Here is a 19,628-nt window from a genome sequence, read left to right on the forward strand (position 1 = left end):
CAGCCGCAGAAGCTCAGGGCTCCCGCGTACCGGGATTTTTCCGAGCAGAAAAAAGCTCCAGAGCTCTCCTGACCTCCTTTCTCCTCGGCGGCGAGCGGAGCCTGTCCCTCGGCGCTGCCGGCCGCGCCATGCCGCGCTCGCGGGGACGGGAGCTGGGGCGCTGCGGCTGCCCCGCGGGGAGGGCTCGCGGCAAAGCCGGGATTTCGGCGCTCCTGCCGGGGGCAGGAAGCCGCTGGGGCCGCCCGCCGCTGCCGCCAACGCCGCCGCCGCTGCTGCTGCTACTGGGCTGGGGGCTGCTCAGCGCCTCGGCCGCCGCGGGTAAGTCCGGCCGCGTCAGGCAGCCGGTGGCCGCCGCGCGCCCCACCCGAGCCGCGAGCCCACCCAGCGCCGACCCGGTCCCGCCCCCCGTCCCCCCCGACCCGGCCTTAACCTCACACCTGTCCAATCGCCCATCCTCAATCTTATCCTCGCCTCCGTCTTCTCCCAGCTTCCCCACCCCCAACTACATCCTCACCTCCACCCATACCCCCAAACCCCAGCCGCAACTTGGCCGGATCCGGCCGGTAAGGGGGGCCTGGGAGACAGGCATCCTCGCCCGGGGTTGCGGGGTACCCGGACCGTGGCATCAGTTTCTCCATCCTCTCAGCCCCCAAGGTGCCAGGCTTTTCCCAGATAAACTTTCCCGGAGCCCTACCCCGTTCCCGATTCTGGTTGGCACGCCGTCTGGGGGCTGGAGAGGAATGGCGTGCCCTCTCCCCATGTTTGCGTCTGTCGGGTCTCGCCTTCCCTGCCCCCGCCCATTTTCCCCGGAATGAAACCCGCGCCCCCGCCGGAGCCTCCGGCAGACTGCGGCCGCCATCCCCCTCCCCAAGTGACCCCCTCCCTGGGCGCTCCCGACTAGGAGAGGGTCAGGTGGACTCGCGCCCAGGGAGGGGGTCCCGCGTACGCCTCTCAGGAGGGCTCAGGTGGGGGCTGAAGGGTGCTGAACGACGGGGAGGCGGGAGCGGGGGTTGTGCCGGGGGCGGGGGAGGGAGTGTCGCCGCCAGGCTCCGCGTCGCCACATCCCCCTCGGTTCCCACTCCGCGCCAAAGTGCCCTTTCCCGCGCCCTGCTGCAGCCGAGCGCCTGGGCTGCGGCAGCGGCGGCGCGGGCGACGGGACCCGCTCCCAGCGACGGAGTCGGGGGAGGGGAGTAGACCTCGGGGGTGCTGTGAGTCCCAGAACTTCGCGGGTGTCTGGCAGCAGCTTGCAGATCCGGGGAGACACGTGGCCCTTCGAGGGAACCCGATTCCCGGTGTGTGGGGGGGTCACTGGTCCCTATGGTGCCCTCCCACTTTATCCCCTCAGCCTCTCTTAAGCTCAGCCCTAGCCACAACCCAGAAAGTTCCGTGTGCCCGGGTGGGGACGGGTCCAGATGGGCGGCGCCTGGAGCTGCATTTTGATTTACCCAGGAGACTGACCACTGAGGGCGAAAACCTGAACACCTGCTGCTAAGACTTGGCCATGGGGCACCTCTGGCCTGGAGCCTTTTTATTAATAATAATAATATTATTATTTTAACTCACCGATTGAACCTCTGAAGGCTTGGCCTCAGCTACCCCAGCACCCCAGTCCCCCACCCCCTTCTTGAAAGGTGCCCCTGTCCCCCGGCGGGCCCGTGAGTGGTCAGCTCTGCGGCCCAGTCTGGGCCCAGCATCTCAGGAGGCCATCCCCGACTGTGTCGCCTGCCTCTTAGCTGGGGAACGCTAGGGTTCCCGGGCAGCGAGGGCGCCCCGAGGCAGCCCGACTCTCATCCCCACTTGACCGGACCTTCCCTCGGATTCTCCTAAGAGTCATAGCTACCGATACCCAGAGAGGGGCGCCCGCGGTGCGCGCGCCTGGGAGCTCGGGCTTCGCACACACCCACACCCACTGGAAGACAGTGTCTACCAACGCCACTGGGCAACCAGCCTTGCCCCATGGGCAGTCTCCTGGCCATTTTGCCTCCGACGTTCAGGAGAGGCCCCTGCTCTGGCTTAGTCGACCGGACAGAATTGCCCAGATCTAACTGAACTGTTTTTCTGGCTAGGTTTGCCTCTGTCCTTGGGGCAAGTCATGCCCCTGGGGGAGAAAAAGGCAGGCTCACTGAGCTTGCCCTCTGCTAGCTGTGCTGGAATCCTGCCTTGCAAACACGTGTTTGTTCTTTGGTCATTGGAGAAGTGGGGGGATGATGGTGGTTACGGCCTGGGGGGTGGGAGTAGTTGCTCTCTGGCAGGACAGACTCTGGTTTCCAATGCTTAACTGCATTTCTTTTTAAAACCTTTCCTGCATTTAGATGTGCTGTTTGGCCTTGCAGGCATCAGAGATTTGGGAATGGACTTGGTGACAGATGATCAGCAGGATTTGGCATATAAGAGGGGGAACACATTCATTTTGTGTTCTTTTCACGCTGTTGACTTTGAAAGATGCTTAGGACTAGACCATCTTCCTTACTTGACTTGGTGATGTTTGGATAAAACGAATATAAGGACTTGAAAAGGGGGAGCCCTGTCACCCACCTTGATCTTCTTGCCAGAGCCCCTTCCATCTGTGCCCTGCCTCATCCACTGTCCCCAGACACTTGCCTTTAGTTACCTCTTCTCTCCACAATCCATCAATCACTCTTCTTCCCTTGGCCTATAAACAGGTTCATGTTTAACCCCAAACAAGCCAACAAAACATCCTGGCCCCACCTGATCTCTTTTTGCCACCATCTCATCTCTCGTTCTCCTTTACAGTCAACTCTCTTCAAAAGGGGTGTTCGACTCATTTTCTTTACCTCCGTTCACATCTTGCAGTCCCCTCAGGACTCTACTAAAACTCCAGGAAAAAAAAAATCATTGGTGACCACCCTAATTACCAAATCCATTTTACTTCCTCCATCCTTGTCTTCCTTCACCACTCTGTGGCTTTGGACTACTCCTTTTAAAATTTCCCTTCCTTGGGCTTCTAGGATGCCTTGACCTTCTGATTTTTCTCTCACTTCTTGGGTGCTCCTCCTCAGTGTCCTTCCTTAAATATGGTATACTACGGCACTCCATTTCTTGTACATTTCCCCATTCCCTTTCACCACTTCTTAGGTGAGCTCATCCATGCCCACCTCATTCACTTCACACTCTGAGGCTTCCAGCTAGATTTCTCCTGCCAACACGTTTCTCCTGATGCATGTCTATTGGCTTCCTAGCCCACAGAAACTCTAGCTGTGGGCAGCCCACATATCCCGCTGATTCTTGGGCACCTTCACCTGGATGTCTCCCTTCCAAGGCAAACTCATTAGCTCCTCTCCCAAGCCTCCGATATTCCCTCTGCAGGTTGATGATACCTATAGTCCAGTTACCCAGCCCAGAAACCTTAGGATCATCCTCAACTCCTTCCTTCAGTCACCTCCCTTAGCAGCTAGCCACCATGTCTGACTCTATATCACTCTCAAATCTAGCTGCTTTTCTCTGGATTAAGAAGCTCTGAGTAGTGAAAAGGTTATCATGCCTCCCATTCCCTTAACAAGTATTCCACAATAAAATCATATCAACTATAAAATAAGTGTAAGAAATTCTGAAAAGTTCTGATTTTCCCCATGTCAACCACCACCATTCATTGCTTTAAAATAAAAATCAAATACCAAATTATGTTTTTAAAAATTTCCCATTTTGCTTTTGACCTAAGTGCTTGTTTAGTTGCCTTTTGCAAATGGAGCACTGACTGTACCTGATGTTCTATTATAGTACAAATTGGTTGTATTTCAGGTATTTGTTAGTCTGCCTCACATATTAAACTGTGAGCCTCCTGAAGGCAGGGAAGGAGAGAGAGCGTTCTCTCTCTCCATAACCCCAGCACCCAGCTCAGGGCCATACTTAGAGTTGCTGCTTGATAAATGGTTGTTAAATCAGTGGATGCTTTTTTATGGTGCTTTCTTTTTCTTGGACAGTTTTCTAGGGATTTATAAGGCTAAATTAGGAGTTTCAGGGGTCAAGGAAACCAGCTGGTTTGCAGAGGTAATGAGATGACAAAGACATCTGGTCCCCAGTTGCTTTTTCCCCAGAACTAAATGTCACAAATTGGTTAGAAAGCTCCCTGGAGTCTAGAACCAGTGCAACAGAGAGCCCTTGGCATTCCCTCTCCTAAGCCCCTCACCCAAAGGGAAGGCATTCAACCGCTCAGTCACCAGTGTGTGTGTGCACTTGAATTTCCCTTTGCAAATGAGCTGGGGGGTTATGCTTTTTTTTTTTAATGAGGTGACTACAGCTAACTGATCGTATGAACAGCTGGTGAATATGTGGCTTTGTTGAAAGTGGGGCTAGAAGAAGATGCAGGGGCCTGGAAGCCAAATTGCAGAGTCTCAAACACTGTAAGGCTTGGATTTGTCCAGAAGAGTCCAGCAGGTGGCTTCAGCAACATAACCTTGACTCATGGGTCTGGTCTGGCCTGCCTCTGTTTCCTGGTTGTTGTCATGTCAGCAGAATTAAGGGGATCTGGTTGCTCAGCAGAGCCAGATGCTCCTTGTTAGAGACCTAGCTGATTTCAGACCTCTTCAAGGCTCAGGTTCCCCACCTGCAAAAGGCACAAGTAATTCCTGCATTGTGGGAAGGATTAGAAATTAGACATACAGCAGGCCCAGCATAATACCTACCTCATCAAATGTGCCAGGTTAATGGAAGCTGGGGCTGAGCAGGAACACTGAGAACCAAGAAATCCGCTGGGCAGTCTTGCCTTCACCATGTCCTTACCCACTTAGTGTTCTCAGATGGTGGTACTGGGCACCCAGGGGAATAACACTGATAGGTAATGTCTGCTGACCTTACCATGTGCCTGGCACTGTCCCAAGCACCAGCTTGTATTAACTTAATCCTCAGAGCAACCTAGTGAAGTTGGCAATATTTTATGGATGAAGAGACAAGTTCAGAGAGGATATGCAATTATCTGTGTAACAAGTAAATGACCAAGCAGAGTTTGAACCCAGGTCTGCCTGATTCCAAATCCCTTATTGGTAGCCACACTGCCTTGCTCTGCCTTACTCTTTGCTTGGGGCTGCCCTCATCAGTTAAGCTGTGCTGGTTTTGGGACTTGAGGCCCAGATCCCAAACTCTTCAAGCAGCTATCATCCATCTGTCTCCAGTTCCTGAGGGGTGACTCGTTTTTGGTTTACTGACCCACAACATTCATCTTGATTGAACTCTGTGTGGGCTCTCGTCACGCCCCATGTTTCCCCCTATTGCAAAATGTATCATGACGTATTAGAACTTCTTGTTTAATGAGGTGGTATCTTCTTTCTTCCCTAAAGGACTATGAACTCAGGCAGAGCAGAGTATCCCAACTCACAGTATACATTAGACACTCAGTAACACCTTCTGAGCGATTCAGAGGCACGTTTTCTGGAATCCAAGGCTCCCTTTCCCTCTGACTGCTCTCTTGGACATCCCCAAGACAGGTGGAATCTGGAAGGAATGGGAATTGGTAAAGGGGCATCCCCAGGTGGTTGGCAGCCCCAGGTCTACCTGCATAATAATAATATTTCTCCTTTACTTAATGCTAACTAACTGCTTTAGAGACATCACCACCAATCAATTCTCAGAATGACCTAGGCACTTTAATATTATATTTGAAGAGAAGACTGAGGTTCAGAAATTAAGCACTTTGGCCAAGGCCATAGAGCAGGTAGCTAAAGTAGGCAGACTCGAACCTCAGGGCCCATGGAAAGGAACTGTCATGGTGCGGGGCCCCTTGTTAGCATTTACAATAGGTTAGATGTCATTGCTATTACTGCTACTACTACACTCTGCTTGCTCTCTGCACCAACTTTTTAGAATTGTAAGAGAAACCGTCTAGGCACTATGATATTCCAAGTTTCCACTATATGCAGCAGCTAGAGTCTTCCTTCTTTGCTGTTCCCACTAAAAATATACTCTTTAGAACCTGTCCAGCTTGTTAGTGTTCCTCTTCCTAGAGGGGTCAAGAGTCAGGACCCTCTAGCTCCTCCTAGAGGCTGGAAGATGCCACAGACACCCCTCACCCTGGGTTTCTGTCCTTGGGTAGAATGTGGCCTCCTGAACCCTGCTTTCTGCCTGAGGGAGAGAGCAGAGAATTTTCCTGACAACTGGGAAACACCTGGGTAAACCTGCAAATGGAGGATTAATTCAGAGTCCTCAGCCTCAGAGACTGTTTCAGGGCTCACTGGCTGAAGTGGAATTTGACTTTCCTTGGGCCCACCAAAAGCAAAGCCTAGGCTAGGCAATGTGAGGGTTTCTTAACTTGAAAATGGGGGTGCAGTCCTTAGAGCCCCTTTCTAGCTCTTGTCAGTTAAGAGAACAGTGGAGACTCATGTTTATTTTCATCCACGACTCTTGAGAGTCCAGCTCCTTGGATTATCTTTTCACCTTCCTTTACAAATGTGACCTTGTATCTTCCTTTCTTTCTCCCACCCAAGTACACAATTAGCTCTTAGGTCCTTGGAGGGATGGTGAGACTTTTTGGCTTTCTCAGGTAGCCTCTTGTTACATGAAGGGTGGTCATTCCCCCTAAATATGCAATTGAGAACTTTCGCCAAGCAGAGAATGAGAGGGAAGGGGATGGAATGGACTATGATGGGATAATCTGAGATGGACTGGGGTCAGGTAGGAAGGGGTGAGTTGGGATAGGATCAAGAGTGGGTTAGGTTATATTTAGATGGGATAGATGGAATGAATTGGGTTGGATTTGAGATAGGAGGTGAGGTAGAATATGTTGAGGTGAGCTGATATAGTTTGGGATGGGATTGAAGGGATGAGATATAGAGTATTCTGAAAGATTGCCTGAGTTGGGATAGGATGGGATTGGGTGGGATGGGGTGGGAATGCTAGTTAAAATGGACTGTGTTGGAATATGATAGGCTAGATTAGGGCAGAATGGGATCGGCTGAGTCATGGGACCATTGAGACTTGGTGGAGTGGAGGTGAGATTTGTTGTGATGGAATAGGGTGAACTGGGAGTGGATCATATGTACTTGGCTATACTGAGGTGATTTAGATTGGGTAAGTGGAGATACGACATATAACCAATTTAGCAGGGAGGGGACCATAACAAAACCTGCTTCACACGATGATAGCATTTTCCTCTCCAGAAATTCTTGAACTTTAGTCAGTTTCTTACTTACCTGAACTATAAAATTTCCAACAGATGGGAGGACCCCAGCAGCTCTTACACTGGAAATGGGGCTAAAACTTTAGAAGCTCCACTCATTTGCTATAAAAGGTTGTTCCTGGAGAGTTGGGAGTCCTGTGTCCCTACCACCATTAACCCAATCAGACAAATATGGCTGGCACATGCCACTTGCAGCTCATGTCAAGCCCTACAACTGAGAAGGCACTGTGTCCACTCTCAGGCTAGTGGGGTGGCTGACCCACAGAATGCAAAGCTCTGGGTGGCATAGGGGCTCACTCCCATGACCTTCCTCTTCTGGGGAGTTTCCCCATTGGAAACTGCTTTTTATTTTCTACCTGTTTATTTCTGTATTGTTGGAAAATTTTAAGAGGAACTGGTCCCTAAGGGGATGTCTGTCCTATCCTTGAAAATCGTCATTACAAAGAACTTTCATGATTCTAAAAATAATGTATGTATGGTTAAATTACTGAGTGCACCAAGATAGCTCTAAGAAATTTATTTGAAAATCTCCTGTGTGTCTAAAACAGAAAATAAGAGATCATATTGTGGCACAAATAGCCTTCTTCCCTGCCAGTGTCTAATTTATACTCAATTAAGTGCAATTATAATCCAGGAACCTCAAAAAAGTATGCGTCCATCTTCTAGATTTTTAAATAGAAAACAGAGTAAGTCCCATTATTAAATAGCTACATTTATTTATTGATTGAAGGTAGGTGAGTATGACCATTGGAACTTTAAAGGGAGAAAGCAGAGACTTTGAAATTTAGACGTTTTGTGCAGAATAATTGATGGTCCTTTCAGAGATGAGCAAGTATGGTAGGGTTGACTCAGTTTTCCGGGTTGGCACCTGATTCCCACCCCTTCCCCCACCCCATCCTGGTCTTACCACATCCTGATCCTCATTGCATCCTCTATGCCCATTGCAGGGGTGGGGGTCAAGGATGAAGAGAGGCTCAGAGATTGGATGAGGCTTCAGGATGAGATATGGGCATCTGGCATGCTACTGGCAATAAAAAGGTGAAAGCTTAATAATTTTCTTTCAGGTCAGGTTAAAGTGTCCCTAGCATGAAAACAGCCATCTCAAATGAAACTGAGGGACCACTGTGGCCCTTCCCTCCTGGCCCTTGTCACATGCTCTGTCTTACAAGGGCTGACCCATGGCAGAGCTGAGGTGTAAGGAAGGCACTGTTTGGCCTGGGAGTCAAGAAACCAGTCTTTCCAGCCTTGGCCCTGCCCTAACAACCTGTGTGACCAGGAGAGAATCATTTCATCTTCTTGGGCCTCCATTTCCTCATCTGTAAAATGGGAATGCTAGTACCCACCCTGGCAATGAATTGCCAGACTTGGAAACTCTTTAATCAACACACAAACTAGAAGCTGGATATTAGAATAGGACCCAAAGGCCACTAGTCTAAGTCCCATCCAATGGTAGGTCCTGCCTTCTGCTCAGGCTGACTTGGCTTATCCAGGGCTGGCTTGCTCACTACATTGCAGTCCCTGATTCAGGCAGGAAGAGACCCCTGGGCATAGGGTAGTAGAGGAGAAGGAGGGTGGACTGGCTCAGCTTCCTGGCCCTCATCATCCTTATCCTCCGATGACCTGGGTGACAGCTCCTGCAAACTGAAAATGGGGGAACAAGCAATCCTGAAACCCCATCCACAGCTATTCGGAGCTCTTGGTTGCAGCCTCCTCCCTGTCCGTCCCCATACAGTGACACCTTGAGTTAACTATGGTAGAGGCAACTACTGGGGCTTCACTCTCACAAATCATCCATCCAGAGCACAAGATCTGCATGGAGAAATTCGCCATATTCAAGGACCGCTGGGATTCAAGGACCAATAAATACTTTGTTCCAAAAAAACAAACAAACAAAAAACACATGGAAGGAGGAAAATGTTTTAGCAGTAGTTTTCCTGAGTCAAGAAGGTTTTGTTGGGTGTTTTTGTTTTCTGCTTTTTCCCCCCCAATCTCAGGTGCATAACATTGAATTAATCCTGCCGTCAATCCATTGTACTTTATCACCATCTGTCTATGCAAGGCTCCTCCTATTCTATTTTAAATGTTTCCTTCTTTCATCCCCAGTCCTCAAGGCTATTGTTGCCGTCCTCCACAGGTCCCCATTTTAATATATTTGATATATGTCTTGAAATATGCATGGATCCTTATAAAATATATAGTGTTGTTTTGTGTGTATATGTATTTTTAATTTACATGAACAGTATTGAACTATAAATTTCATCTCGTTTCTTTATTTACTCAGTGCCATATTTTAAAGCTCTAACCATGTTGCTAGTATGCGTCTAATCTGTCATTTCTACCTATTGCATTATATTATGTCTTGCATCATGTTTTGTGTATACCTCCCCTGGAGATAGACCCCTGGCTTGACTATAACTCTTCCAAGTCTCACAGAGAGTTCTGAAGAACATCCATGCATTGCTCTCTTGGGACCCTGTATGAGAATAACTCTGGGCTATACAAATGGGTGACTGGGATCCCTGAATTAATATGTTAAATTTCTATGTTCTGCCATATTGCTTTCCAGAATGGCTGTACCAGGTCATATTCCCACCAAGAATGTCCAAAAGTTGTCTTCCCACATCCTCACCAATACCTAATGTTATCCAGCTTTCTAATTGTAGCCACACTGTGGGCTTAAAATGCCATTTTATTGTTTTAATTTGCATTTATTTGATTACTACTGAGTTTAAAAATCTCTTCTCTGCTTGCTCTTTGACCTTCTCTTTTTTGAGAAATGCCTATTCATAGCCTTTGCATATTTTTAAATTGGGTTTGCTTTCTTATTTTTAATTCGTTTCTGGTTGATTTGCAGAAGTCCCTTTTACATTTCAGATATTGGATATTACCTTTTGTTGGTTTTAGAGGTCCCAATCAGTCATTTCTCCATTTTGTGTATCGTATCTTTCTTTGAAAGAAAGGCTTCGATTTGATATTTTGCAGAAGGCATAAGTTGAGACATATGGGGGAGCTGATGAACTGGGGGGCAGGGTGACTTCCCAAGCATACCTAATCCACCCCCTTCAGGGATAGCTCCCTGTATGGGGGCTTTTCAGGAGCCCCAGAGCCTTCCTGTCCATCTGGGCTTCCAAATTCTAAAGTAGGTCTCTCTTGGGGCTTGAGGCTGATGCTTCCTTAAGGCCCCAATTAAATTACACATATCTTACTTGATGGGTACAACATAGCTTAACCATTAAGAGAAAGTGAGGGATTATTCAGTCCTTCTCCAGATGATTTTTGAGAGTTTGCCCAGTGTTAGGACTCTCAGATACACTGGGGGCATGGACAGATTTCATGGACAAGGGCATATAAGGTGGGCAAACTATCCAGACTCAAGCTCCTAGAGCAAGTGATGTTTAAGGTGAAGCCTGTGGCTCAGATGAAGAGGAGAAGAGGGGGAACTATTCCAACAGAGGAACCTTATCTGCATAGGCTCTTAGTTGAGAGAAAGCAAGGCATGCTCAAGATCTGGAAGAAGTCCAGTGCGACATGAAGCCCTTGCTAACCTAAGAAGGGCAATGAGGAATTGAGAGTTTTGAGCAGGGGAATGGTTGGCACAGCAGGTCCCTAAAGGAGTGAGACACCCATAGTGTAGAGTGAAAGTGCTGCACAGGATGGCAGGTGTGGATGCTTGGAATCCCATGGAGAGAAGTCAGCAAAGAGTCTCTTAAATGCCTTAAGGCAGGAGGGGATGAGGGGATTCTTTTCCTTCCACTTTACCTTTACTCTGTTCCCCATCTTCCAGATAGGGTAAACATTTGATAAAACATGAAACCCACTCCATAAATTGTGGGACATAAATCACAGTTCTGCGAATCCTGCTCTCAAAGACAGTTATAAGACAGACAGCTTCCAGAGAATGAAGGAAGGGGAGGTGGGTGGCAAGGAAGGTTTCACCCAGGAGATACAAGCAGGCTCTTGACGGGTGAACAGACATTGGTTTAGAGGTGGAAAATATGAAGTGGGACATCTTTTTTTTTTTTGTCTTTATTTATTTTTTTAATGTTACATTCAAAAAATATGAGGTCCCTATATACCCTCCACCCCCCTCACCCTACTCCTCCCCCCATAACAACAACTTCCTCCATCATCATGAGACATTCATTGCACTTGGTGAATACATTTCTGAGCACCGCTGCACCTCATGGTCAGTGGTCCACACCATAGCCCACACTCTCCCACAGTCCACCCAGTGGGCCATGGGAGAACATACAATGTCTGGTAACTGTCCCTGCAGCACCACCCAGGACAATAAGTGGGACATCTTAAACAGAGGGAGCAGCCTGAGCAAAGGCTTAAAAGAGCAAGATGTGTTTGAGGGATGTCAAATTTGCCTCATCCCTCCATCATTACATCATTATCACCATCATCATGGAAGTTGGCCTTTATTGAGCACTCACTGCATGTTAATTCCTCACTTAAGCCTTACAACACTCCTAAGAAGTTGGTCATTTTGTAGTTGAAGATGTGGTGTGGCTTAGTTTGCCAGTGCTGCTATGACAGATACCACACAATGGGTTAGCTTAATCAGTGGGAATTTATTAGCTTATGGTTTTAGATTTTGGAATCTAAATATTGGCAAGGCTTGCTTTCTCCCCAAAGACTGTAGTGTTCTAGCATTGGCTACAGGCAGTCCTTGGAGTTCCTTGGCTTTCTGGTCACATGGCAATGTCCTTTCTCTTCTGAGTTCCCGCTGACTTCTGGCTTCTCCCTGTGGCCTTCTCTTTGTAAGGCCTCCAGTAATCTGGATCAGAGGCCACCCTGCTTTGTTGGCCACACCCTAACCAAAAATAACATCTTTGGGTTTACAGTGGGTGCACACCCAAAGGAATGTGGGTTAAGAGTAAGAACATGTCTACATTGGGGTGCATACTTCAGTCTACTACATGGAGGTTTAGGAGGTTAAGTAATCTGCCCATGACTACACAGCTAGGCAGGGGCAGAACCTGGATTTAACTCAGTCTGATTCCAGAGCCCACAGTCTGAACCACTCTACCAAGGTTTCACATAGTTAAAAATGTTGATCCCCAGGTCCTCTCCGAGGTTTTCTGAATCAGAGTCTCTAGGATAAGCCTAGGAATCTGCATCTCTAAAATGTTGCCATTATTATTAGCAAGTCTATGGCTCCCCAGGTCTGAAGGTGAAACCTCAAAGGAGGCCTGCCTTCAGCCATCCACACTCACGTGCTCCTTTTCATGGCCCCAGGTCTTAACTGTGTCCAAGAATGAGCAGAGGACGGACTCCAGAACCTGCGTGGTTCTGGAAAAAATGCATCCGCCCAGTCCACACCTGGGCTGTCCTTTGTACACCCTTGTTCTTCTCTCCTCTCTTCCCGCTCCTTTGTTATCAGCTTCTGTACTGGTGGAGCTAGGCCCTGTTTCCAGGGAGGCTGGGGGACCCCACAGGTGGTCCCCAGGATGACCAGCTTTGTGTGGATGAGATTAGGCAGCCCTCCCAGGGGAGACTTTGCTGGCCTGGAAGGCCCTGCTGTAGCATTCCTAAACAGCTTAACACACTTAGCAAAAGCCTGTTGGGAGGTTGGCCTGACAGCTTGGAGCTCCTGAATCACCAAGCCCTTTCACCAGCCCCGGATTTGTTAGGTGAGAACATTTACCTTGGGGAGTCTTATCCTCTACTTCCTCTACTATACTAATTCCCATTATTCCAGATTTAAGACTGGCTGGGGAGTGAGCACAAAACCTGGATGCCATTGTCCTCAGACCTGACGGTGGAAGTCACCTGACATTTTAGAACAGAGCCACAGCAGGCTCAGGCAAGGGTTTTCCAGCCAGGGTGGGGTGCGGGTAGGCTCTAGGAGGATAATTCAGAGGGTGGGGCCAAGGACTCCTGGTTCCAGCCCTCTCTTTGTTTAAGGCTGGAGGGGCCAAGCCTCTGGGGAGCGAGAGGCAGGACAGCCAGTGGAGGGGCATTTAGAGGGTCTGCCATCCCACTGAGGAGCCAGGGGGGCTCCACAGGGAAATTGAGGCAAAGGTCCAGTTATGCTATAGGAGTCCTAAGGCAGGCCCAGGGATGGCTGTCATTCATTCATTCATTCATTCAACCACGCGTTTCTTGGGTTCTAGGAAGTGAGGTGGAGACCATTATATAGGTACACTGGGGAAAAAACAGGGTTCATGACCAGATGAGTCTGGGAAATATTGGACCTTTGGTTTCATTGTGTGGTCCAAGGCCTCCCCAGGAAGCTTGTTAGAAATGCAGCCTCTCCGGCAGCACCCCCAGCCTGTAGAATCCAAGTCTGTGTTTTCACAAGATCCCCAGGTGATTTTTGCCCCTGAGAGTCTGAGATGCAGTAGACCTTGCATTGTCTGAGCACAAACTTTGGAGTGAGGCCACTCCAGGAAAATCCTGATTTGAAAATCTAGTTTATTCTGAGTCTCAGTTGCTGCATTAGTAAAATAGACTGAAAACCATGGCCTCAGTCATGCTTGTAAGCACCCATGCTTGCAAAGGGCCTAGCTTTTTGATCTGATGCATTTGTACCATGCTGAAGGCAAGGGGTTTGTCTGTTTTGGTTACCACTGTGTCCCCAGCACCTGGAACAGGGCCTGGAATGTGGTAGATGCTCAATAAATATTTGTTGAATGAATTAATGAATGCTCATCAAGGGGCTGTCAGCTCAAAGCAAACACCCTGCAGGCTGCTTTCTGCAGCGAAGACACAGTGAGGTTTTCCTTTCTATTACTGCACCAAATTATGGCAGATTTCCTGAGGTGAAGGATTGCTGAGGGGCTGGAGCAAGGTTTTCCATACAGAGCAATGAGACGGCTGTTCTGAGTTAGCCTGTGTTTCAGAAAGGTTATATTATTGCTGAAATCTCTCAATTGAAAGCCCTAGTTAAGATGAAACATTAAGGGAGCTTTCAGCTGTTAACACATTAGTAAGGATGAACAGATCAGTATGGAGAGAGTAGAGTTAGATAGGACTTGAACCCAGAACTGGTGTATTTTGCTGAGGGGTGAGGAGAGGGTACACTGTGTATCTGGACCCACATGATGCCACTGGGCCTCAGAGTTTGAACCCAGAATTTGATCCCACTCAGCCCGTTGTTGACCTCTCCCCTCAGCTCAGTCCCTGGTATATCCTGCCCCTGGCTCTGGGCCGCTCTGGACTGCAGGCTCCATCTTGGGACCATTCTCATCTCTTGCAGCAGTCTTACCCACTCACTCTCCTGCACATCCTTGACTCCTGCTTCACAGAAAAACTGGCATTAAAGGAGACAGCTGCGTGAACTTTGCTGTTGAGTTGATGTCGAGCAGTGTGTTATCCAGGAACGTCACTGCTGCTGTTGGCATTCCTGCCTCCCGTGTGTCTAACCCCTCCCTCACCTCTGTTTCTTTTCCATCAGCCCATAAACAGGCTTTTTTCTATATCTTAAAAATACACTGAACAACACCCCTTCCTTGCACCCCCCCTTTGGCTATCACCCCGTCTCAAGCTTCCTGAGAGAGTGTCTGCCAATTCACTTCTCAGCCTGTCATCTGGCTTCCACTCTCCCCACTCCAGGGGAAGCGCTGCAGCCGAGGGCACCATGTGACTTCCTATTTACCAAATCCAAGTCTTCAGTCTGGCCACAGCTTGCCTCTTGACCTCCGGTCCGTCCTTCCCTCTTGCTTCCACCTCTTCAGCATCTGACTACGTATTATTTGCCTAAATATTGGTGCTTCCAGGTCTTTGGCCTTAGCCCTCCTCTTTTTTTTTTTTTTTCTTCATTCTGCACTCCATTCATTCCTGTGGTTTTTAAATGGTACTCTCCAGATGATGATAATCCCTGAATTTAGGTCCAACCAAGACCCTGCTCTTGAACTCCAAACCCATGCATCCACCCAGATGGTCCACTGGCCAGCTCATTCAGCATGCCACAGGTGAACCCTTCATTTCTATTGTCACATATACAATAATCTCCCACCACAGCAATTTTACCATTCGAAGTTCTTTTGTGTCCCACCTCAGTGAATTGACTCACCAACCATGCATCTTCCTAAGCCAGAAACCTGGGGATACTTCTTGAATTCCACTCCCCTTTCACCAATTGACAACCAAATTTTTTTACTTCTACCTCCCAAATGATTCTCAAGCCTCCCCCATCCCTGCCCCCGGCATCCTTGCTTGTTTGGCTGTGGCTTGGACCTCATCCCTTTCCTCCTGGTCAGTTGTAGCACAACATACTCTTGCAAGCACATTAGCCTTCAGCTGGTCTCCCCAGCTCATCCTTGGCTTCTTCCACCTAATGGTCCATACTTCAGTCAGAGGGCTACAGGGGAGTGGCTTTATTCTCAAGGCTAGGAGAGAAGGGGCAAGACAAAGATCTTTGACCAGAAGTTGGTACTCCTTGAAGAAGTGGCAAACATCTGAAGCTCTTAGGTAAGAGCGAGCTTTGAAGGCGTTTAAACTGATATACTGCTAACCCCAGAACCTCTGGGGTTCTGATTGATGGAGGTAAGAACCAAAAACACTAGTCAAATGGAAGGGAAAACACTGATTCATTTAGTAATAGTGGGCATGTGCCTGGTACCCCTCAAAACACGGGTTTTTGGGTACATCATGCTGGAGAACATGGCTTGGGCCTGGGGCCACATGGTGCTTTCCAACTCCCATGGTGAATCTAAATCTTCAGAGCTGTGTGCCCAGAGACACTCACAGACATAGGGGTCTGTCGGGGTTGCAGAGTAATAACTCACAGTGACTTTTGCAACCATCTGCTGGGTTGAGAATGGTAGGCATGCTTTACCCACCCAGTTTCAGGGAGACCAGAGCATCTGGTGGGCATGCTTTGCCTTTCAGTTCAGTGACCTTTCCCATCAGGAAGACCTGGCTCCAGGCAGGGTGGGGCAGAGAAGGAGAAAGAGGTAAAGCTACTTTCCCAGCCCTCTCTGGCATGGGGGAAGGGAGGGCATCCTCTCCTCTTTATGCAGCTTCTGCCACGGGTGGGGGTGGGGTGATGCTCCTACACCTTGCTCCCTACCTGAGCACAACCCAACTTTGTTATGACTTGGGGTCCTCTCCCATTCTCTGGTTTCCTCCCAAGAACCCTGGGTCTTAAGATACTATTGCCACCAGACTGTATTTACTAAGAGGGGCATGAATTCTTTTCCCCAGTTTTATTTCTAAAAGACACATGAAACTGCCAGTTGTTATCAGATATGCTGGCAGGGACCAGCTCCCTCCCTTTCCGCGCACCCTGCACCACAATTGAGGGGAGACTGCTGAGGGCTGGGGCCGGAGAGTTCCCAACCTGGCTCAGACCCGCTCCAGGGTAGCACGCTGCCTGCATGAGCGAACCACTCTTTTCTGCCTTGCCTCTCTCATCACAGAGCCCAGCTCCCTTCCCACCCTCTTATAGCCACACTCTGTATCCCTTCTGTAGTGTCTGAGTCGAAGCAGTGAGATGCTTTGCTCGCTTCCCTAATCCGGGCTGCTCTGTTCTTTGGCCCTGGGAAAAGGCATCTTCCTGGGACCTCATTCGTATTCCACTTAAGACTGAGGCTATCCCCACTCATCCCCCCAAATGCACTTCACTTCAGTTTCCCCTTTCAAAGCCATCGACAGCTTTGCCAAGCAGCTACAGTTTCTCATACAGTTGAGCACAGGCGCTAGAGAAAATGGCATGCCTTAATTGTCAAGCGCCTGGGGTCCCCGGGGGGGCCAGGCTCTGTCCCACCAATCAGACTGGGCAAAGGGCAGTGTGACCTCACTGGTTGGGAATAGTTCCAGCCCAAAGCAGACACTTGGCATTTATTTGGCCTGTGCATTTTGATTGTGGGTAAAGGCAGTTTCTGTTAGGTTCTTTGAAATATGGGGGGAAAAAAAGCTCACACACTCTCATTTCTGCCTTTGAAGAGCCCCAGGGGTCTGGGAACCCCAGGCAGGAAACATTCATCTTGTCCAATTCCTCTTTTATACCCTAACCACCAAACCTTCCCTCCCCTCTCAAGTTTAGAACTAACAGAAAAACACGAGAGAGTCAAATGCAGAGATCAAAATGCCCGCTTTACTACCGATAAAGCTGATTGGAGACTGTGGCAGCCAAATTGCCTTGCTAATACATCACTCTGGAATTAGACAAACTTAGCCATCCATTCACCAGCAGAATGGAACAAACTCAGGCCTCCTGCACAGGGACAGAGCCACCTAGATACATTTAGAGGGTGCAGGATGGAGAGCGAGACTGGAAAAATGTGTGTGCCTCTGGTACTTTGGCCACTGGGGGATGGCATGGGAATTCCTTCCCCTTGGTGGAAACATGAGGAGGTGAGAGTGTTTTCTCCTAATGCACCACAGTAGGCCTGGACCTGAATAGGTCATCACTGCCTGCATTGAAGGGGCCTGGGGCAGGCAGGACCTCTCCCACCTGGGAGGAGTGGTAGGGGGCCTCCCACCTGGCTCTCATGTAGGTGCCAGCTGCTTTGGAGGTTTCTCAAAGCCCTTTCCCAGGCTGAGAGGTGATGTTGACTAAGACGTTGATTATCTGCCCTGCTTATCTCTGTGACATATTTAAATAAGAAAATAAATTGTTCATTTTTCTTTTCCCTCCATTGTCCCCTGGAAGAGTAAATGGAGAATATGCTCCATCCAGGTGAATCGCTAGGAAATGGGACTATGCTTTAAAATGCATCAGCTCTGGAATCAGACCTGATTCTCTTTGGTTAACTCCTTGATAGAAAATGATGTCAGATTAGGGCCAGGCACCATACGTTTGCTTTGCAGATGAAGGGATAAAATTGAATGGAAAAACAGGTCCAAGGCAAGACAAGCAGGCTGGGGATGGCAGAACAGGTGACTAGAGTAAGACTGTAGCAATGCGAAGACTCCCCCCCATCCCTCCTTTCTTCCTCCTGCCTTCCCTCCTTTCCATTTTAATTCCTTCCATCCTTGCAGCCAACCATCCATGCGTCCATTCAGCAGAGTTGTACTGACCTCCTGCTTTGAGGCAGGCATTGTGCTGGTTCTGAGATACAGAGTTGCAGGTAGGCATGCTATCAACCCCCACCCCCAAGCCTTCATTCTTTCCAGTATAACACCCTTGGGGTGGACAATAATTAAGCAGATATTTAAATGCAGTTTGATGCTTATCACAATAGAATTTAGCATGGGGTTTGGATGGGTGTTATGGGAACACAGGGGAAGGACCAGAATCCAGGCAGGGACTCTCTGGGATGGCTTCCCGAAGGAGGGAATCTTTAAACAGAGATCTCCCAGCAGGAGTTAGTCTGGGGAAGATAGAGAATGTAAACTATGGTTTCTCCCCTGGTAGATATTGTTGGTAATTGCCTGGGAGGCTGCTGCTTTGTGGTGACTGTGTGCTGGGACTTAGGGAGCCTGCCTGGTTCTGAATCAGCCCATGTCGACCTTGTTGGTGGACCTAGACTCTGTGCTAGATGCTTAATAGACATTATCTTACTCACCACCATGAGACCCCACTGAGACAGGTACTAGAATTAGCCCCCCTTAATACACAAAGAAATTGAAGTTTGGGGGAATGAAATAATTTGCCCAAAGATCACACAGACAGAGCTGGAACTGTTTCCATGACTCATCACCAGTGATACCAGTCTCTAGACTGGTTTTATGGCTATGGCTCACAACACAGAGTCACTAGATGGAGTCCAGCCCTGGCATTGATCACAAATCATTTCTATAGTGATAACAGTATCTGGACTTTCTGTGATGGTCTGCTGTGCCAATCATGTTATAGATACAACCTAATTCATACAACAACATATAAGACAGGTGACTTGATTCTCTCCATTTTGCAGTTTTGAAAACGGAGGCTTAGCGTTGTTGAGAAACAGCTCAAAGCTATGTATAGCTGATAAATTTTGAAGCTAAATTAGAACCCAGACTGCGTGATTCCAACGCCCATGCTCCTAAGCAGAACATTATTTACCTTATATGATTTCATACAAGCAAATGGGAAGAAGAGACCATTCTTATTCTGCATCCCTCCCTGCACATGATCCTGCTACTTCCAGGTTTCAGCTTCCTCATCTGTTTACAGAGGACACTTATTCCTGCCTGCAAGGCACAGAGACAGGGCAGACTCAATAGAGGTCTTGGATTCCACTGGGCTTGTGCAGTACTTGCAGCTGAACTTCAGGGCTGTTGTCTTCTGGGGTGAGGGGACAGAGAGGAACCACTTCTGGGCTGGGCTCCAGGGGCAAGTTGTCTGATCTGATCATTTAGATCCCTTGTCCCGTGGATGTGCATACCATCAGCTCACCACTGACAGATGTGAGAGGATGAGAACCTATTGGAGACTGGAGAGGGGAGGGAAGAAGGGAGCTGGGGCTGGGCATTCCCATCTCTTCCCTGAAGGCTTCAGCAGCAAAGGAAGGTGCAGAGAAGCTGCTCAAGGACATGCCACGACTCATGCTCTTGGCAGCATTCATGGGCCTGGCTCTATGCAGTGATGCAAAGGGAGATGGACATTGTCCCTGCCTTA

The 19,628-nt window shown here is 48.8% G+C and overlaps 1 protein-coding gene across 1 annotated transcript in view; it reads left to right on the forward strand.

Annotated features, from left to right (window-relative positions):
• Positions 1-19,628, forward strand: part of CSMD2 (CUB and Sushi multiple domains 2) — a 671,930-nt gene continuing 652,302 nt past the window's right edge. Inside the window, exon 1 of the mRNA XM_058303940.2 lies at positions 1-318. Within this exon, the coding sequence (XP_058159923.1) occupies positions 129-318 (190 nt within the window). The 5' untranslated portion in view covers positions 1-128. The remainder of the gene's footprint in view (positions 319-19,628) is intronic.

Source organism: Dasypus novemcinctus, chromosome 9 (genome assembly GCF_030445035.2).
Source record: "Dasypus novemcinctus isolate mDasNov1 chromosome 9, mDasNov1.1.hap2, whole genome shotgun sequence".
NCBI lineage: Eukaryota > Metazoa > Chordata > Mammalia > Cingulata > Dasypodidae > Dasypus > Dasypus novemcinctus.